The sequence below is a fragment of the Polypterus senegalus genome, chromosome 7 (genome assembly GCF_016835505.1).
Source record: "Polypterus senegalus isolate Bchr_013 chromosome 7, ASM1683550v1, whole genome shotgun sequence".
NCBI classification, from domain to species: domain Eukaryota; kingdom Metazoa; phylum Chordata; class Cladistia; order Polypteriformes; family Polypteridae; genus Polypterus; species Polypterus senegalus.
The window spans coordinates 122,287,664-122,310,645 of record NC_053160.1 but is presented as its reverse complement, the minus strand read 5'-3'; the positions used below and the strand labels follow the sequence as shown (position 1 = coordinate 122,310,645).

The 22,982-nt window shown below is 35.7% G+C and overlaps 1 protein-coding gene across 3 annotated transcripts in view; it reads right to left on the bottom strand.

Moving 5' to 3' along the window:
* The window catches only part of LOC120532820 (sodium/hydrogen exchanger 9B2-like), a 73,785-nt gene that overhangs the window by 22,054 nt on the left and 28,749 nt on the right, over positions 1 to 22,982 (bottom strand). For all 3 annotated transcript variants that reach the window (XM_039759223.1, XM_039759222.1, XM_039759224.1), the window contains 5 exons: positions 19,456 to 19,598; positions 17,963 to 18,090; positions 8,352 to 8,527; positions 6,917 to 7,023; positions 922 to 1,071 (listed from right to left, as the gene is read on the bottom strand). In XM_039759223.1, coding sequence (XP_039615157.1) covers positions 922 to 1,071; positions 6,917 to 7,023; positions 8,352 to 8,527; positions 17,963 to 18,090; positions 19,456 to 19,598 — 704 coding nt within the window. The remainder of the gene's footprint in view (positions 1 to 921; positions 1,072 to 6,916; positions 7,024 to 8,351; positions 8,528 to 17,962; positions 18,091 to 19,455; positions 19,599 to 22,982) is intronic.

Sequence of the window (22,982 nt, the reverse complement as noted above, 5' to 3'; positions counted from 1 at the left end):
AATTTTAACAATCAAGGACAAAACTGTTAAATTTATTACAAAAAAATAGTTCCTTGACTTTTATTTTTTCTAATTTTAAGTTAAAATGATACATAACTTTCCTGTTGTGTTATGATAGATAGGTTGGAATTCTTTCCAGTGACCAAGATAAGATGCAGTGCTAGCAGTGAGCACTCTAACCCTACATGACCTCTGTGTTTAAGAACTTCTCTCTGTAAAGACTGAAAGAGACCCCAGTGCTAAATGTATGGAATGGAAGTGTAGGTATCTGTACAGGAAGGAGTTCAGGGGAATGTGAGATCATTAAAGGTCTTTAGAGAATGTTCTTCAGCCTTGACAGCAACACCTATGATTTGTATTGCTCATTCTGAACCCAGTTACTGTATACATATTTCTTTCTCTCTAAGTCTTGGATAAGTTCTCTTACATAGTAGCTCTATATGCCTTAAAAAGGAGGCATGCAGATAATTACTGCATTGTAAGAAGAATGAGGATTGAACAAAGCGTTCAGCTACATTAAGAATTACTAAATGTTTAATATGTGAAAAAGAAGATATGATAAAATGCATGTTGTGGAATAATTGTTAACAATGATTTTCTATAAATACACTTAAAAACAACAATGCTACCATGAAATACTTTACTGATCCATTTGACCAGCATTACTCCAATTTGAAAGATGTTACTGAAAATATTATATTAAAATCAAAATGTTATCAATATGGATAAGGAAGACAATGTTCTCAGAGAGCAAAGATATCTAATCACTAGTATATCTAAATTCAATACAGTAAAGGAAAAGCAGGAAACAGTGATTATTACTAAAAGAACTAGTGGTTATGATTGACTTTACTTTGGGACAAGGCTTTAAGATACCGGGTTTAACAAGATGTGAGGTTGATCTTGATTTCTTTAACAAACCTTTGAGTCTGCCCACCCAACTCCAGCAAGAAACGACATCACAAGTGTGCAGAGGCCTCCTGATCCAGGGAAACCAGCCCGACCGCTGCCAAAAACTGCAAACACAGCCAGCCCCAGAAGCAATGTGCTCCTCTTCACAACAAGGCTTTTCTAGAGAAAATAAATTAGAGTTTCATTTATCACCTTGTGTGTTATATTTAAAGATACCAAATAAATATATTCAACTCAACCCACCAAGGTGCAGATCTAAGCAAAATCACATGCATCTGATGCTTCTCTATTTATTAGGCTTGATAGTCCAATAAAAGAACATCTCAAATAAAGAAAGAACAAACATGAAAACAAAATGTTTTTATTTGGGTTAACCATTGTCACCATTATTATAATCATCCTCAAAGTAGCCAAATCCAATTCAGAGTATTGGGAGGTCTGTGGCAGGAGCACTGGGTGCAAGGCAAGAAACAATTCTGGACACTGCACCAGTTCACCACAAGGCACACTCATGCACATTGCCACACAAGGGCCTATTCAGAATCATCAGTTAACCTAATTTTAGTCTTTGGGGATTGGGAATGAAAACCCATATGCATTAGGAACAAACATCTCATGCTACATAATGCTTTATAAACCATTGCTACATATTTAATAGCATTCCAGATTGCAGGTAAATCAAACAAATGTTTGTGTGCGATTCTGGTGCGTTTCTGTCTGTAAATGATATTTGATTAAAAGTTTCAGTGAGTGTTTTCGGCAACATTTTTTTTCATTGACAATTTTTGACTTTGTTCCTTTAGTGGCTTACGTTTCATCTCCTGGTCCTTAAAACTTGACTGCTCAGGTTACTAGCAGTGGCAGTATGCCATCAAAGAACCCTGCCATGGATTATGAAGACCACATTTTTGACATAGGATCAGTTCATTACTATCTAAGAAACAAAGGCATGATGCCTAGTGATGCAAACATATGATTGCTACCATTCTACGGGTCATGGAGGAACACGTCTAGTCTGTCCAGGAGTTAAACCACTACTGACTCTCTCTGGAATCTTCAGTTAGCCAAAAACTCTTTGTGAGATTACTGCATTTGTATGGCTCTCCATTTCCATTAAATACCAGGAACCACCTTTTCCTGACATAACATACAATAAAATAAAAAACGCAACATGTGGAAATACCACCCATCTAAGTCCAAACACAACACAAGGCTTGCAACTTGGAGAAGCACCAGACAGAAATAAAAAACAAAGTTATGAGAAGGAATGTAGAGAAAGGTAAAGAAGTTACATCTGCACTGGTAACACAGAGCACTGCTTTTTTAGATCTAACAACATATTGATTATGTCAAGATATTGTTCATCCACTTCAATAATTATTTTTGTTTTTTACGTCATTTATATTGTATTTACAAATAAGCATAAAAAATTTTAATTTATGCAATATATTGCCATTCAGGCATTAACCTATTTATGTTTGGCAGAGGTACTTTGGCGACAATTCTCCTCCATTGCTAGGTTGGGAGGATACACCAATAGCGTGTTAGCTTACATGAAAAACAATGGAAGACTGGCATGATATTCATTTAAACATGGATCAATCATAGAGTACAGGTGCCAGTTATAAAATTAGAATATCATGACAAAGCTGATTTATTTCGGTAATTCCATTCAAAAAGTGAAATTTGTATATTAGATTCATTCATTACACACAGACTGATGTATTTCAAATGTTTATTTCTTTTAATTTTGTTGATTATAACTGACAACTAATGAAAGTCCCAAATTCAGTATCTCGGAAAATTACAATATCAATTAAGACCAATGCAAAAAAAGGATTTTGAGAAATGTTGGCCAACTGAAAGGTATGAACATGAAAAGTATGAGCATGTACAGCACTCAATATTTAGTTGGGGCTCCTTTGGCCTGGATTACTGCAGCAATGCGGTGTGGCATGGAGTCGATCAGTCTGTGGCACTACTCAGGTGTTATGAGAGCCCATGTTGCTCCGATAGTGGCCTTCAGCTCTTCTGAATTGTTGGGTCTGGCGTATTGCATCTTTCTCTTCACAATACCCCATAGATTTTCTATGGGCTTAAGGTCAGGCGAGTTTGCTGGCCAATCAAGAACAGGGATACCATGGTCCTTAAACCAGGTACTGGTAGTTTTGGCACTTTGTGCAGGTGCCAGGTCCTGTTGGAAAATGAAATCTTTATCTCCATAAAGTTCGTCAGCATCTGGAAGCATGAAGTGCTCTAAAACTTCCTGGTAGACGGCTGCGTTGACCTTGGACCTCAGAAAACACAATGGACCAACACCAGCAGATGACATGGCACCCCATACCATCACTGACTGTGGAAACTTTACACTGGACCTCAAGCAACGTGGATTCTGTGCCTCTCCTCTCTTCCTCCAGACTCTGGGACCTTGATTTCCAAAGGAAATGCAAAATTTACTTTCATCAGAGAACATAATTTTGGACCACTCAGCAGCAGTTTTGTCTTTAGCCCAGGCGAGACGCTTCTGACGCTGTCTCTTGTTCAAGAGTGGCTTGACACAAGGAATGTGACAGCTGAAACCCATGTCTTGCATACGTCTGTGCGTGGTGGTTCTTGAAGCACTGACTCCAGCTGCAGTCCACTCTTTGTGAATCTCCCCGACAGTTTTGAATGGGTTTTGTGTCACAATCCTCTCCAGGGTGCGGTTATCCCTATTGCTTGTACAATTTTTTCTACCACATCTTGTCCTTCCCTTTCGCCTCTCTATTAATGTGCTTGGACACAGAGCTCTGTGAACAGCCAGCCTCTTTAGCAATGACCTTTTGTGTCTTGCCCTCCTTGTGCAAGGTGTCAATGGTCGTCTTTTGGACAACTGTCAAGTCACCAGTCTTCCCCATGATTGTGTAGCCTACAGAACTAGACTGAGAGACCATTTAAAGGCTGTTGCAGGTGTTTTGAGTTAATTAGCTGATTAGAGTGTGGCACCAGGTGTCTTCAATATTGAACCTTTTCACAATATTCTAATTTTCCGAGATACTGAATTTGGGACTTTCATTAGTTGTCAATTATAATCATCAAAATTAAAAGAAATAAACATTTGAAATACATCAGTCTGTCTGTAATGAATGAATCTAATATACAAGTTTCACTTTTTGAATGGAATTACTGAAATAAATCAACTTTGTCATGATATTCTAATTTTATGACCGGCACCTGTATATCAGCAAATGTATACAATGTTACCTTATTCCCGGATTATTTGTAACATTATCATTATTATCAAAACATAAAATGCATAAAAAACTGGCAACAGTCACTGTCTAAAGAACTAGAAACACAAATTTCCTCTATTTCTTAAGCCTTTATGTGTGACTGCATGAACAAGTTTAACAAGGGTACCTGTAATACTCCACTTTAACATATTATGTAAGCACACATAGTAAAAAGAGTTTGGAATAGTGGTTCAGTTTTACTGTCATCTTGTTCTGCTGTACTGCAGTATGCGGTTGGAATAGTATTACTATATTTACTATATTCTTAATATGGAACACTTATTTATAATTGTCCCTACACTAGTAATTAGTAATTCATGTTACTCTCAAGCCCTTTTTGGATGGGACTATTTTTACTCTAGAACAGGGGTGTCAAACTCCAGGCCTGGAGGGCCGCAGTGGCTGCAGATTTTCATTCTAACCATCTTCTTCATTAGTGACCAGTTTTCACTACTAATTAACTCCTTTACCCTTTATTTTAATAGCCCTGTTTTTAAGGATTCAGTCCTCTGAATTGAGTTGTTTCTTCAAGAAATGGCAGCCAAACAGAAACAGCTGAGCAGTTAAACTGGGATTTCAAACTCCAACCAATTTCACTCCAACAAATATATTATTGAGAAGCTGATTCTTGCTGTTAATAAAGCCTGCTATTTAATTCTGTGGCCTGTTGCTGCTCTCATTCTGCCACAGCAGGCATTTCCAAAACTGTTGATTTTCTGTTTGTCAAAATGTTTTGGTGACCTGAGAGATCAACCTTACCAAGACCTTCACCTTTCTTTATTTTCAGATATTGTGTGATGGGCACAGGTGAGCTGGTCATGTGGAGGGCTCGTTCTGTGTCTCGTTATTGTTTAGCTGCTAATTAAAAAAAGAGGCAACTAAGGGGCCTGAGTCAAGTTAATTAAAACTAAAGCAAAAGAAGTTAATTAGCAGCAAAAACTGGTCACTAATGAAGAAGATGGTTAGAATGAAAACCTGCAGCTACCACAGCCCTCCAGACCTGGAGTTCGACACCCGTGCTCTAGAAGGTGCGATAAAGTAAGAAATTACTGGAGGACATCTGTCATTTTTAAACTCTATTTGGACAGTATTTACTTTTATACCAGGAGGTGGTGTAAAATAAGTGACTTACCAGCAGTTCTTCACTCTGTACAGGTATTTCCCATTTCCCTTTAGTTAAATGTATGTGTACCATCAGTTCAGACCACAATAGCAAAATTTATTTTTAAGGACAATATATCTGTTTGCACCTCTCTGGGGGACAGCCTGGCACCCACCCAATTTTCTAAATTGTGAACATCAGCATACTTGCAGACCTCCAAGGGGATATAACACTACCAACCACCTATTATTCAGCATGCATAAGAAGGAGTACACTGACAGCTCTTTTTTCCCCATTTCAAGCACTGGGTAATGTAATTATTACAGGAGGACCTCTAACGTTAGTCCCATTTGAAAAGTTCAAATGATAGAATTTTACTGACATGTTGAGTCACATGAGACTAGTTTAATCTGTTTTTTAAATTTAAAAAAAAAAAAACTTTTTACAGAAGGTAAATATCCCTGTAATTTTACTGAGATGTGAACGCGCAGTGCATGAAAGTTACATGAGTGATTTCAACAGGACTAAAATTGCTGAGGTCCTATGGTAAAACTGACTTTACACCACCTCCTGCTATAAAACTAATCCTGCCTGGAAAGGGCTTAAATACACTATATTGGCACTGAATGGTCCTATACCACTGTGTCTGGAAGCAAATGTGTTCCATTGCACTGTAAGTTATAATGACATTATATTGAATTGAAACTGAAATTATTTTAGCTTTAATGTTGACAAAGGAAAATATAACTTTGGTGAAATAAGCATGACAGTGCTATGTATTTCAGGTAGTTCGACATCTGAAATGAAATGCTTGCTTGGCATGCTGTATTACTTAATTTTATTTGATTAAACAATGTAGTCTTTGACTTCTTGCAAACCAAAAAGACCTGGCCATCTAAAGCATTCTGACAGAAAGAGATAATGTCACGAAAATGCGTTACAGAGAGATACAGTACATATCATTTTAGTTAGGTTAGGTAGGGCATGTACATATGTACAGTTTTGTGTAGTTTTTCCATTTGTAATTCTGCAATTCGAAAGTTTATTTAATAAACCATTCAATTTTGCATATTTTTGGTTCAGTCGTAGTTTTTATAGGTTATGGATGGTGGCAATTAGTGTTCAGTGGCATGAGGCAAAAAAAGTACTATATATGGTTTTGTACTAAATTAGAAGTGATTTATGCAGTTTAATTTTATTGAACTTTAAAGCCTACTAAACCACTAGTGAAAAAAAATTATTTTTATTCTATTAATATTTATTTTTTGAGCTTAATTAATTTAATTATTGGGTTGCTTGGGGCCAGAGAATATCCTGGCAGTATTGGATATCCACATGCCCACACCAAGACTAATTCACACTTCAGTTTCTTAGTTGAAGAAATAAGTAAACCCATGAAGGCACATATGTATACTCCAGAGTCTGAGGTGAGATTGTAACCCAGTTCTTTGGAAATACGAAGCACTATTAAATTCAGTACCATGTTTATCCCCAATACATATTAAACAACAACATCTGTGTATTTAGTCTGTCTCTATGAAAAGCTAGCAATTAAAATATAAATCTAACAGATGCAGGTAAAGCAAAGTAAAAATAAGAGGATGATTTCAATTTTTCTCCAGCTGCTCACCTGGTCTTTACTTGGAAAGAACTGCAAAAAGAAACCCGTTGCTACTCCTGCAATAATACCACCAACCACTTCCATGCTTCCTCTAAAGATATTGTACAAAGATGAACCTATAAAAATAATAAGAAATATATATGTAGAAATACTGATTATCAAATAAAGTATTATCTTTCTAATTTAACTACTAAAACCTGGACAGAGTCCAGAACTGTACCTTATCTTGTATGGTTTAAGAGAAGAATGAATCATTAAGACAGATACTTTGGCAATCATTGGTGCTTGTTTTATTTTAAAACTTGTTTCTATACTCAGTTTTGGTCCACTTTTTTATATGTATTGTTTTTGACACTAGTCTCAGTTCCTTCTTTAGAAAATCCTGTATTTATTTTTTCCACTTCTCACTTCAACCAAGACTGTTGTTATATGCAGGGAATGAATTGTGAGTTGAATACGAGATACCAATGTATCAGTCCGATCATTAAGGTTAAGGTTTTTAAATATGTTCCAAACTGCGGCGTCAGGACAGTCTTATGTTTTTCCCCTGTGTCAGCTGTTCATTGTCTTAGAATTCTTAGGATTTTTTTGCAGGTGTTTTGTTTTCTAAAAGACAGTAAGATGACAAACGATCCATAGCACTGAGAAAGCATGGCAGTCCCATCACAGTTTCTAGTACCAATATTCTCTATCATATTTTTGTGAAATACCATACAAGCTGGTATTACTTTTTCTTGATCAGATTAAAAGAACAGCTTCATCAGTTTTTTTAGGCTAGTAAATTCAGAGGTCTTGCAAAGAAGCCTGGTATTTTCTCTTCTCTAAAGCTGGGTATACAGTATCTAGTATTGTGCTCATAAGAATTGCTTATAAATGGATTTGAAAATCACTATTTTTGTTCCAGCCTCCTGGCTCACCAGTACAAAAAAGCTCCCACATATGACATACTGTTTGATTTGTCTTGATGTTTAGTTATGCATTATTTGAGTTTTTTAGGGATGCCTTCAATTTTGGCCATCTAGACTTTACTCCTTTTCACAAAACTTAAAAAAAATGTCATTTGTTATATAGACATTTTGAGTGTCATTTTATGCTATTTTGAGGTCATTAATCACCAATATGATAATTTTTTGATATGCGAGTCTTTAACAGTGGTTCCAACCCTCAAAGAGTCATTCTGAGAAGGTTAAAAATGAAAAATTTCAAACATAAGCAAGTGGGGTATTGTTTTAGGCTATTTCAAGGTCAGTAATTATGAATACGGTATTATTTTTGATCCTTTACTAGGGATCAAGCTCTCTATGGACCTCTATCAGAGCATGTAAAATTATAAAATTTAGATTACAATTGAAAATATTTAGGCATTAAACTTTTAAATTGGAGCACACATTTTAATATTTCAAATATCTGGTGGTTAAAGAAGAGTGACAAGTTGGCTTATTACCTGTGGAAAACGCCATTCCCAAGCAAGTGTTAAAGCCAGTGATGGCCAGAATGTCATCAAAACTGCCAGCTGCCATTAAAAGTGTTGGGACACCTTGTTCAACACCATAGCCATCCTTCTGGAGAATTAGCATGGAAGGAACTACAACAGCGGGAGACACAGCACCTAAAACAAACCTGGAAAAATGCAATATAGTAAATGTAACATTTTGTTTTCAAATTTATAAGTCTTAATATAGTCCACTATTTTATATTATTACAAGGCTTTTACTTATTATGTCAATGCCAAAATAAAGAGAAAACTTTAAGAGATATTTTAATGCTATTCACATTACTAAAAATACACACAAACAAAACCTAACAAAACAAAGGAACAAAAAACAACCACCGAAAGGAATATTTCTACAAACTGTAAAACAAACAATGAGATTAGGAAACACTAAATACATCCGATAAGAAAATGTCTTCAGTTGAGTGTCAGGTAATTGCATTTGTTGTGCCAATAACAGTAATAGGAGGTACAGTCAGACTTAAACAGCATGTAAGCCTGAGGCCAAATGTTTAGAAATGAGCAAGTCTGGAGGTTTGGTATTACCTCTAAATTGTATTTTAACATTTTTATTCTAACTTCTTACTCTATAAAAAAATGGTTAGATGTTTAATGTATTTGACATAATATTTTAAATAGTAAAACAATATTATAGTACATTTTTATATGTCAGTGTTATGAACTAGAGAGTTCCTAAGCATGAAAGTCCCAATAATTACTCACAATGCTCACTAAATGGGGAATAACTGTCAAAACCGAGCTAGTCGCACAAAGGGCGATGAATAATTTTTACCAGTAGAGAAGGCAATAATAAATAAACAATCCCAACAGCCATAGAAGTCCCAATACAAAACCAAAGAGTAGTCAAAAAAACATAGCACACAGACTCAAAACAATCTAGAAATTCACAACAACACAACACTAGAGAAACCTTCCATACCATGAGGACATTCACAATGAACTGCAAGGGACTGTAAAAGTTGCTTAGACATAACAAAACTAAAGATTAAACAATGTTAACAGAAACAATGAACAAAATCAACATAAAAGAAATCTTAGAACCCTAGCAGGGAAAGTGCTCCCCTCAGTAATATCACAAGACCAAACTGGATTTATTAGGGGCCGACACTTATCTTCAAATCTTCGACGCCTGTTTAATGTAATATACTCACCAACTAAATCAAACACCCCAGAAATATTATTATCATTGGATGCAGAAAAAGCATTCGACATGATTGAATGGAAATACCTTTTTACTATTTTGGAGAAGTTTGGGTTTGGCCCGAACATTTGTGCATGGATTAAATTACTGTATACTAACCCAGAAGCTTCAGTTTGCATCAATAACATTTGCTCAGACTACTTTAAACTAGAACGTGGCACAAGACAAGGATGCCCTTTGTCACCACTGCTGTTTGCAATTGCCATTGAACCACTGGCAATACATTGTCGAAATACTGATCAGATAAAGGGGATTAGCAGAGAAGGACTGGAACAGAAAATCTCATTATATGCAGATGACATGGTACTGTATATATCGGACCCAGAAAATTCTGTGCCTGCAGTCTTAGCAGCACTCACAGAATTTCAAAAGCTCTCTGGTCTCAGAATTAATCTGAATAAAAGTGTACTCTTTCCGTGAATTCGCAAGCATATAATATTAGATTAGACACCCTTCCTTTTATCATTGCAGAACAGTTTAAATACCTCGGGGTAAACATCACAAGTAAACATAAAGGTCTATATCAACAAAATTTCGTCGTCTGCATGGAAAAAATTAAACAAGACTTGCATAGATGGTCAACCCTTCATCTCACACTAGCTGGAAGAATTAACACTGTTAAGATGAATATTCTTCCTAAGCTCCTTTTTATTTCAAAACATACCAATATACATTAATAAATCGTTCTTTAAGCAATTAGATTCAACAATAACCTCATTTATTTGGAATTCTAAACATCCACGCATCAAAAGAGCGACACTACAAAGACAAAAGGCAGAAGGCGGATGGCTCTACCTAACTTCCAGTTTTATTACTGGGGCAAATATACAGTCGATAAGAACCTGGACACAAATAGAAGAACATATACAGGCATGGACCGCAATAGAAGTAAAATCCTGCAGTACTTCTTTGTATTCCTTGCTTTGTGCTCCAATAAACACACGCTATCGGCAATACACTAATAACCCAATTGTGCTCCACTCACTTAGAATCTGGAACCAATGTAGAAAGCATTTTAAGACGGAGAAGCTTCTTTCTGTGGCACCCTGCAAAAGAACCACCTCTTTCAACCCTCACAAACATATGCAGTTTTTAATATCTGGAAAAATTTGGAATTAACTTGCTTAGAGATCTTTATATAGACAACGCCTTTGCATCCTATGAACAATTACATTCCAAATTTAACATTCCAGCTACAAATTTCTTTCACTATCTTCAAATCAGGAACTTTGTTAAACAGAACCTTCCAGATTTTCCTCATCTTGCACCCTCATCCACGCTGGAAAAATTATTGCTCAATTTCAAGGAGTTAGACTCCATCTCTACAATATATAAAATCCTTTTACAATCCCTTCCTTTCAAAGATCCAAGAGGACACTGGGAAAATGACCTCTCAATTAATATATCAGAAAAGGAGTGGAAAGTAGCAATGCAGAGAATTCACTCAAGCTCCATATGCGCAAAGCATACAATTATACAACTCAAAATTATATATCGAGCACATCTGTCTCGACTAAAACTCTCCAAAATGTTTCCAGGGCATGATCCAACCTGCGAACGTTGCAACCAAGCCCCAGCCTCACTAGGTCACATGTTCTGGGCCTGCTCCAAATTAACATTATTCTGGACAAAAATTTTAATTACCTCTCAGACAGTCTTGGACTCACAATCCCTCCTAACCCATTAACAGCTGTGTTTGGGGTTCTTCCAGAGGGTCTTAAAGTGGAGAAAGACAAACAAATTGTGATTGCATTCACTACACTGTTGGCACGCAGACTTATTCTGATAAACTGGAAGAACCCAAACTCTCCTCTTAAGTCAGTGGTAAACTGATGTGTTATATTATTTAAAATTGGAAAAAATCAAATACTCAGTTAGAGGATCTGTGCAGACTTTTTTCAAAACATGGCAGGATCTAATCAGTAATATTTTGAAATGATTTTATAAAGCACAGAGAATTTGTTGATTTAGGTATTTTTACAAGCCTTAAATTTTACACGCTTGGCTTGCTCTCTCTCTCAAGGGTGGGGATCGATCTGTTCTTAGCATAATTCTTTTTTTTTGTAAAAACTTGATTGCTATGTATTGATTGTAATAAAATTAATAAATAAAAAAAAAAAAAAAAAAAAGAACCCTAGCAGGGAAGAAACCATGGTTGAAATGTCTCAGACAGAATGCATTTGACATATTTAGAAGGTCAATAACCACAGCTAATATCAATAGATATCTGAGAAGAAGAAAGGACAACCTCTGAGTAAATAGTTTTGTGTCTGGATACAGAGTGGAGTATAAAAATAACTCAACAACACAGTAAAAAGGCAAACAAGAACACAAAACTTAAAATGTATGGCACGTGTATGTGGATTTCACTTTCACCAAACAACAAAACTCTTCATTGGGAAGAAACACTACATTTTCCTGATGGCTACAAGTCTCTGACTTAAAGTTTAAAGCCAAACAATATCTACATACTTCTGTCATATCACCTATGTCCATATATTCGATCTCTTTTCGCTTTTACCTTTTCGTCAATATCGCATTGAATTTTGATTCCGTGTTTGGAATTACATCGTGACAACACAACTTAGAACTGCCCGTGAGTGAATATCGTTTCTTTCTCTCTACAAGAAATTTGTCTGACAATAGCATTCATTCACACATATGAAATGATTGAATCGTGTGCTTGGTTATGTGGGCAGGACTTTCCCAAATCTCTTTGCATAAGCTCTGTCACAGGGTTTGAAATTTTCTCTCACAGGATTTCACTTTCACCAAACAACAAATCTATTAATTCTCACAGATAGGCCTCTTCATTAGGAAGAAACACTACTTTTCCCTGATGGCAACACAAATTAGATGATCTACAAGTCTCTGACTTAAAGTTTGAATCTAAACAATATATTCAATTTCTTTTCGCTGTTCCGTTATTTCACCAAGTAATAATTTCCGTTTGTTTGCGCTAATGTGATCTTTACTATCATTTGTTTGAGACTTTTGAAATTTCGTACTTCCATTATATGTAACCTGCTCTGCATGTGTACCATGCCAAAGTTTCTGAATTCTTTACGACGTTCTACTTTGTCATCTACTTTTTGTCTTTTATTTCTGGCCTCAGGCGTGGTGAAATCTCTTGGCACAAAGTCTCATCTCCCGGGATGTGAAAGTGTCTCTCTGAGAAAATCACGTCTTGTCTCCATCCAAGATTTTTTTTTTTATAATAGAGAGAAATATTTATAAATAATTTTATTACATACTATTTGTAAAATGTAAACTGATTTTTAAAACATAGAGAAATATAATTTATTGATTGAAATGTTACTGTTAAAATACAGGACAATGCCATGGCTAGTGCTGCTGCCTCATGGATTCTGCATCCTGCTTTCAAATCATATTCTTGGCTATTGTCAATGTGGAGTCTGTACTTTCTCTCTGTGTTTATGGAGGTTTACCTCCCACACCCCCAAATAAAATACATATTATCTTTACTGGTCATTCCAAACTGGCCATATATACAGTATGTGGGGGTGTTAGCCCTGCAAAGGACTGGAAATATGTCCAGAGGTCTTTTCTACCTTGCTTTCAGTTCTGCTCCTGCAACCCGCAACCTAGAATTGGATTAAGTGGGTTTGAGAATGTGATGTATTATTTTATGTTGAAATACTGTAGGCTTTGCATTTAATATAGGTTTTTGACCAAATGTAATGTAGTTAAATATCATGCTTTAAAATAAACTGTGATATTAATTCATTGGCCATTTTTAACTTGTGTGTTTATTAGAGGCTTATTTAGTGATAAGTACTTTACATTCAGGGTACTGTGTGGAAATTACAGGTTATCCTTTTTATTTTTTCTTCAGTTTTCTCTATAGGTTAACAAATTACTTCAGATTGGTGTACTGTGGATGTTCAGTATACAATTATGCCCTGTTGTAACAGACTTGCATCCCATCTATAACTGGTTCTTGCTTTAATGCTCCCCTTCCTTTCAGTTTAAACATCATGGTAGGCTTCTAATTGGTGAAGATTATGAAACACTGATCTTGTATTAAAGTGCATTAAAAAGGATGGTTTATTGGCATCATATAAAGTGCTGACTGTACAGACACTGATTTATTGTATAAAAGTAATTTGTATATTACAACAGATTTTAGTCTTTTAAGATGCTGCAATGTACAGCAACATATGTAAAAGTCAGACAGAAGAGGAAATAAGACCAGATTTCCTCTTAAAAATAGGTTAAAAACATATATCATGTCAAATTTATGTCTCAGTATGCTTATTAATGAACTGGTGTTCTTTTCAGTGTAGTTTTTGTTTCTTTAATAATACAAACACCTCGTGTAAGAGAAATCATGTACACAATGCTACTTTCTTTCAACAGAAACATATGAATTTAGTTTGGGCAATTTTAACCAGTGTTCACTAAACAAAACACTTCGTCATTTTTATCAGTATGTCACTGCTCTAATTGTCACAGCAGAGTGCTATTATTTGCTAATTGCTAATTCTCACTGACATCTAAAACATTATTTAGACCTTATTTTAGGGGTTTCAAAAGTCAAGGAATTTTGTGGTTATATCTGTTTTGTTGCTGGATACATTTTCAGCAATGTTCAAAATAAATAGCCTTTTCCCACAACATAATTTTGTTTTTCTTAAGGGCACTGCCATTTAATGTGCATTAGTGGATGGCTGCTATGCCAATACTAGGCAAGGTGACCCCGAAATGTATGGCATATAACATATCTGTATCAAGCGTATAAAAGTCGTGGTGTACACTTCCTGGTTGACCTTGAATAGACTTAGCCAAAACCTCAAAACTTGAATTCCTTTGTTGTTTTCTAAATACATGTCCTGTGCAGTCAGCACAAATGCTTCATCTGTGCTACAGACACATCAAAGGAGCTTAGAGACAAACCTCTGCAGGGTTCATCAGATCATAACTGCACTTACCTCATTCCTGAATATAAAACAGTCTTCAAAACAGAATAGCTAGTCATTAAACAAATCGAAGTCTGGGTTTAGAGGCTGTTTTGAATGCAATGAGTGGACCACATTTAAAAAATCCTTTGCTGTTATTAAAAAACACCATAAGCAGTTACATACAATTTTGGGAGGATTACCGTCACAGTTAAACCAGTCAACAAAAGATGTTGATTGTTATTCAAAGTAAAAGCAATACTTTTGTGGAACTGGCAGGGGGTAAAAGTGTTTATCAATTGGCTCAAATATTCAATGAATTCTTTTTAAGGCCTAAGAAACAGGACTTTGATTCAGATATCATTCAGCAAAAGACTAGAAATGGGACAGGAGCTGGGAGTCATTTATTGTTTATTTAAAATGGTGTCAAGCAGTAATCCTTCAAAAAAAACTAAAAATCAAAAAAAATTTTAGACCAGACACAGTAAGTGAGTGCCTGCTTCAGTCCAGTAATCCAGTTAATTAAGGTAAAGAAACCAAAAGGCCAAAGCTAAAAATAATTTATTATGCATTTGAAATCAAGATTTCTTGTTGTAAAAATGGTCTTGAGCACTTGAGCAGTGTCAATGATATTCCAGTCAAGATGGGTATTAGTTACTAATTATAAAACTAACTATGACTGGACAATACAACACATTCAATTCTTGATACTTATAAAAAGGAAAGCATTCAAAGTAGGTATCACAGAACACAATTGCAATGCTGTCAGAAAAATCGGGAGTGGTCTCCTCTAGACTTTCTCTTATACTCAGATACGGGGATGGACATTTGAGGGGTAAAGCACAAGACAATGATTGTACTTTTATACTAGCAAAATACCCGAGCTTCGCAGCGGAGATGCAGTGTGTTAAAGAAGTTATGAAAAAGAAATTGAAACATTTTAAAAATAACGTAACATGATTGTCAATGTAATTGTTTTGTCACTGTTATGAGTGTTGCTGTCACCAAGGATTTGATTATCATTATTTCATTCAATCAGGTTTGTATTTGGAGGACGTGTTGTTTTCAAGTTACATTCCGTGTTTGTCAACCGTTGTAAAGATAACAGGTTTCATTCATCGAAGTGTTCACTACACAAATCGCTACTCCTGAATGTAAGATGTTTAACAGGCATTCCCGGTATTAACTTGTGGATTTGCCTGTGAATGTTTAGCGGCAGCGTCTCTATGAACTTGTGGAATTGCCTGCGAGTATTTAGCGGCAGCGTCTCTATTAAGTTGTGGATTTGCCTGTGAGTATTTAGCGACAGCGTCCCTATGAACTTGTGGATTTGCCTGCGAGTATTTAGCGACAGCGTGTCTATTAACTTGTGGATTTTTCTGTGAGTATTTGGCGGCAGCGTCACAAAGTTGTTTCCATCTAGCTGAATCAGAAAATGTACCACAACGTCTGACATGCCTCCTTTTTACTGTTTTCTCACAGCTTGGATTGCTGCTGTCATAATCGTTTGAGTTTCATGGTTTGTTTAAATTACGTTAGTATTTGGAGGACTTGTGCTGAAGTGACATTCGGCATCTGTCAAGCGTTGTAAGCATACAACAGGCTTCATTGATAACTTCACATCCAGCTTTTGAGAGTTTAAACATTCATAAACATCCAAGTGTCGGCATTGGCGATTCTCCAAAGGTGTAAAATATTTGGCCATTTCGGTACACTTGAAAGCGACAACCGAACAATTCAGCGGCAGCCATGAACTCACATGCGGAAGCATAGGTGAAGGGCTTAAGCATTTCACTCTTATAGTGCTCCTGTGTAGTATAATTATCTCCTGTACCGTCATCAGTCCACACCTTGAACCTGTCCCAGTCATTCAATACATAAGACACAATGTTCCTCCGGATATCAAGATTGAGCCTGATATGGCCATGCAATACGTAACACAGGGAATGCAAAAGGCTGGCGGCATCTCTGGGCATGGAACCACTCGGTAAGTGACAGTTCTTTGATCAATGCTAATCACCTCGATAGACATGTTAATGGGGGTACGGTTGGAACGGAAAAAGAAATGGGTACCTGAACAATGTAAACTAAGTCTACAATACCTACACAATAACTATAAGTGTAATAATGGAACAATAAAACAGCAGAGAAGCCGTGGATTAAATAAAAAGGCTGCAGTTATCAGCAAGGAGACATGAATACTGTGGCGAAGCAAGGAAGAGAATGAAGAGACCGGAGCGACGGACGACCTTATATGGGCAGGCAGCCAATTACGTGGGAGGCGTGGGGATGGGGGACGCAACTCCGCCTCACACGGCGACCGAGCTGCAGGCTATGGACATATATATGTACGTAAGTAGGATTCAGTTATGACCGTTACACGTAGAATTTCGAAATGAAACCTGTTTAACTTTTGTAAGCAACCTGTAAGGAATGAGCCAGCCAAATTTCAGCCTTCTACCTACACGGGAAGTTGGAGAATTAGTGATGAGTGAGTCAGTGAGGGCTTTGCCTTTTATTAGTATAGATTATGCACATTAAAGAACCATCAACAACAACCCCATTCATATTAATAATATATTGAACAATTATTATAAAAGTAAAGTTGAATAAATCCGATCAGCAGCTGCATGAAAAAAGGTACCACTTCTGGTTAATGGAAATAGCCGAAAAGTTGACAGAAATCTACGTTTAGTACCTAATACTTGTACACAAAATTTGGTTGACCCAAGTGAAAGTGTACTCAAGTTATCATGTTTACATACCCCCACACAGACAAAATTCCAAAAATGGTATTTTCAGACTCAGGGAGGTCTAAAATATCAAGATTCATCAAAATCTCAAAATAGAATTTTTAGAAGGTTCTAATACTTTCCCTATACTTCATATACGAGAAAGTGAGGGAGGTCTAAAACGTCGAGATTCATCAAAATCTCAATATCAAATCTTTGGACGATTACAGTACAATACTTTCCTTATACTTTGTATACGAGAAAGTAAAAAGAAGGAGGCTATTTTGCCAGTGTACATGTAGACTTTCAAAAGGCAGATACGTACTAATTTCTACCTTGAATTTTTTTAGACCTTGCTCTGATGATGTCTTTTGTTAAACATTGGGTGTGTCTTTATCAAAGATATAGTATACATACAAAATATCGTTTCAAATTGTTTATTTTTGTATTACACATAAAAGGTTACACAACCAAAGACAGACAGTGGCTAATATTTTAGGAGTGCAATTTATAATTGTGAATGTCACAGAATTGTATTCAATAATATTCTTTTGCTCTTCTGTGCTTAGCAAATGGCAAAAGTAATATATATAAAGGATATGTAGGAAAAGCAATTTTAAGTATTTTAAGTATTAAGTATTTAAGTATTTTCAAAAACATATACTCCAACATAATACAATATACTCTTACCCTAGGATAAATCCCCAAATCCAAGGAATCTGCAAAAGAAAGTGACTCAAAACAGCCACAGAACATGCCTCTGTTAAACACGGGCCAAATGCAAGCCTTACACACACGGCCTTCAGTTTTCGAAGAGCCTATGGAATGAAAATTGTAAATAAATGATTAGGAACAATTAAGTAACATTAGAAGCAAGTGCACCTATAAACTGTAATATATGTAGTATATTTAAAAAATGGACAGTAACATTTTTTATTCAGAGGCTGCAGATGCCTTAAGTCCCAAAGTACAAAATGTAATAACCAAGAGCAGAGAAGTAACATGCTCATGCAGTAGAATTGTCTGCAACTACAAGAAGCTAAAGGTGATCCCTGATCATGGAAGTCTAATATAATCAGAAATCACTGCTCAATGTCAGGAAAATAAAGTTAGGATACGGAAAAAAGTGACCTCACTGACATGGAAAACCAACAGCCAAAAAATAAAGATAAAGTCAGTAAAAGAAAAGGGGAGGTTAGACAGTAACAGGGTGTGAAAGATGGAAGACATCTTTAATCTGTAATCAATCAATGCCCTGTTTGTGAATGTGAAAAAAAGTGTTTATAATGTTACAGGCTAAACTTGAATATTATTTAAACCTTTTAAAATCCTCAAAATTTTCTCTTTATTTCAAATTATGTTTTTTTTTTAAATGCTGTATTATTTTTCTTCGCTCTTCCTTTATGGTATTATATTTGTTCTTTTAAAATTCTTATATAACTTTTCTATTTTAGAAGTTTTTTGTGCACATTAAGGAGTGAAGTCAACAATGTTTCAGTTAGTAAATTCATTAAAAACATGATGAATACATATAAGGTATAACTAATAACATAAATAACCTTCTGAAACAATAACCAATTGAGGATTGTGGTGGACCAAAGCCAGAAGAGGGTGACAGATCATATTAGATCAATATTAATATTACTGACTAATAGAATAAAATTTTCTGCATAAATATTGGGGAGTCCTATGATTTTTCACAGCAAATTCTTAAATTGTGTGTTCATCATTCAATTATTGGCTTCTGAGATTTAATAAAATTCAATGCCATAGACGTGAAATGCATATGATAACAATAGATCAATGTATGTGATAATTCCTTTATGTTCTCTGAAAATTTTGATCATACTCTAAGTCTGTGCTTCTTCCACTTTTTCTACATGGACATAAAATCTGTAGCTTTCTTATCGACCTCTATTTGCAAACAATGTTTAGGCATTTAACAGCTGCTACACTTATTTGATTTTATCACATTAATACCTGATGAAAGCTGAGCTTGAAACCTAAAAATTTCTTATCCCAATGTACATTTCTGAAAATCTACTTTATAATATATTTTGGCATGTTTAAAAGATGACAGTCTTATATAAAGAACATTCACAGTATAAATAATTTTACTGAAAAACAAACAGCATGATGACATTCCTGAAGCTCCTAGATTTATACAGAAATTGCCATTGTACCTTTGCATCAAGTCCAAGTCCAGCTCTTGTCAAAATAACTGCAAGAGCAATGCTCCTTAGAGAGGAAGACCACTTCTGACTTATATTAACAGCTGTATTGACAACTGGAACATTATGAAGAACAAATCCTGCTAGCAGCATTCCTGAATCAAATACATAAAAAATTAGTATACAAGAAAACTACACAGCTATATTTAAATAATTGTACTATGCATACAGTATTCATTATTATTTTAAAGAAGACTGTAATAGCTCCATTGCCTTGAAATAACTATGTTAAGAGTTATTATTCTTTAATTAGAAACCATGTTTATTGAATTCAATTAACTGAAGCAATAAATTTGCCTGCATACCCTAAAAATATATGACTTGTAGATACGTATTAAGATGTTTTATGAAATTCCCTCACTTACTGAATACTTAAAAATGATAAAATTAGAGGAAAGTGGCTCCAAAAAGAGCACCTGGATATCTGGAATCACAGAAAGAGTTGAAAAGTGACATATTTGTGAAGGGGCTCTACTGATTGGAGTCAATTCCCCGAGAAGAGAGGCTGAGCAGAAAAAAAAAACAATTTCTAAAGACAGATGCCCCAGTAGATACAGTTAGGGTTCATACAGTTTAATAGGAAAACTTATATATGCAAAACTGAATTACCAAACTGGCCAAGTGATATACTCTGGAGTCTTAAAGAAATCTTCTGGTTCAAGTGCAGTGACATCATGACTGCTTAAAAGATCTCAAAGGGGAACAGCATGAGGACTTCTATTATTGCACCTATGAGCTTTAATTGGCAGGTAAGTGAGTAAACAAACTGAAGAAAAACAAAAGTTTACTTATCTAAGTTGTTATAACTACCAAGGAATATATCATATGAATATATGATAACAGTTAAGCAGGAAGAACATTGTTGAAGGGTCATAGCTTAATCATAAACTAAATAGCTGTGCTGCATTTTATGTTGTTTCTGTAAAAATAACTATGAATGTTACGATCTTAAAATGTATTGGTGTCACCATCTGCCATTTTATGGTATCTAAATAGTCTCCTAAGCCTTAAGACATTACAGCACTGGAAAATCTTTCCAAATTCCAGGCTAATTCAATATAGGCAATGTTTTAACAAATAAGATAAAGTTTAATCAACTGTAAATATTTGAAATAATACATCAAATTATAGACATCATCGCATGCAAAGTTTGCTCCCATTTATTCTTTAATAAATGTATTTCTATACCTTACAAGAAACTAGCAAAATGAAAATGGTTCAAAATTATCAGGACTTATAACTTTTTAATTGCAATTTGTTCTTTTCAGGTAATCTATACTAATAAAAGGCAAAGCCCTCACTCACTCACTCACTCACTCACTCACTCACTCACTCACTCACTCACTCACTAATTCTCCAACTTCCCGTGTGGGTGGAAGGCTGAAATTTGGCAGGTTCATTCCTTACAGCTTCCTTACAAAAGTTGGGCAGGTTTTATATCGAAATTCTACGCGTAATGGTCATAACTGGAAGCTGTTTTTCTCCATTTACTGTAATGGAGATGAGCTTGAACGCCGTGGGGGCGGAGTTTCGTGTGACATCATCACGCCTCCCATGTAATCACGCAGTACGTAGAAAATCAGGAAGACTTGCAAAAAGCGCTGAAGAAAACATGCATTATATAATTGAGAAGGCAGCGAAACAATAAGAAGCGAGCGAGTGACATATACAACTATATTGATGAGTTCTGCTACTTCGGAAACAAAGCACGATGTAAACCTACACTTTAAATTAAGTTCATAGACAAGCTGCCGCTGGCGTTTGTAATTTAGTGCCTGCCCATATAAAGGCCGTCCGTCAGCGGCAATCCAATAGCAAACTCCCACTAAATATTCACGGGTTAAGGACTGTGCTTATGCAGAGGAAGATGAGATGGTCAGGGTGGTGTTTGACACAAACTCAGCGAAACTGCGAGAGAAAGTTTTAAGTGTCAGGACTAAGGTAACATTAAATACAGCCATGGACATAGCACGAGATGGCACCAGCACAGCTGGGAACCTTCGATGCATGTACACCGAGCGGCTCACGTGAACTGGCGAGTGCACAGATAAAAGGCAACAGTTCCAAAGAGCGTTGAACAAAAACCGAATTACACAATTGAAAAGGCAGCAAAAAATATGAAGCGTCTGATACATACAGGCATATTCATAAATGCTGCTACTGTGGAAACAAAGCACACGGTGGAAAAAGTCAATGTCCCGCTAAAGGAAGACAGTGTAAAAAACCCGTGCATGCAGTGTGTCAGGTCTCGGATAAAGAAGAAGACGAGCTGTTTATTGATGCAGTAAGAAACGAATCGATGAATGAAACCTGTCATCTTTACAACGATTGACAAACACGGAATGTAACTTGAACACAACACATCCTACAAATACGAACCTGATTGAAAGAAATAATGATAATCAAATCCTTGATGACAGCAACACTCACAAAACAAATACTGTATATTGACAGTCATGTTACGTTATTTTTAAAATGTTCCCTTTTCTTTTTCATAACTTCAACTTCTCCACTGCGATATGCGGGTATATATTTAAATGTATATATAAATCCCGATCTACAGTACATACTCTCGCATAGACAAGTCACACGCTGTGGCGCAATTGTAGAGTCTTCGCCTCTAATGCGGACATTCGAGGTTCGATTCGAGAGGGATGCACTGAGTATGTACGCGCTATCCGATTCATTTTACCTTCGATCTTCTTGGTTTGGGACGTATGAAAAATATTCGGTTAACGCAGAATCATGTTACGTTATTTTTAAAATGTTTCCCTTTATTAGCACAAGCACAGCTGAGAAGCTTCGATGCATGTCCTCCATAACGCGTTAAAAAAATAACGCATTTAATCACACTTTCAATTCCAAGCAAACGGGAACTTTTGTCAATGCATGATTTCCTGGTACATCCATTACACTGATGCACACATCACAGCTACAAAAATGTTAAGAGTCCTACGTTCCTACGACTGATCATTTCGACTTCCCGAGCGAAGCCTTGATAAAAGCATGGTTTTGTGCACACTGAAAAGCAAGCAAAATTAGATGCATTACAGAAAGCAGACTTTGTGGCTCTTACTGGGGATCATTGGACTTCCGTGACCGTTAGTAATTCTAATTACATCTAATTACAAAATGTTCAATGATCACACTGTTTTAGCCTAATGTACAAAATAATTTTGGCTAAGGTTACTCAGAGTTTAAAGATTAAGTTGGTCAAATTACCTTTTATGTTTCTGACTTATTTTTTTAAGAAGAAAAACTGTACTTTATGTTGAAATTTTGGTTATTATTATTTAAAGACAATACTATTCTGAAAATCTACTTAAAGTACTTAAACTACCACTTTATTTTTAAGTCTGCCCAATTTTAACCAGGGATGATATTTTTGTTTCTGTTTTGAATTCAAATGCAGTTTAAAGGCTTTTTTTTCAGAAATTAAAACAGCTTCAGTTTACAATATTCATGTCCATGTCTATTAT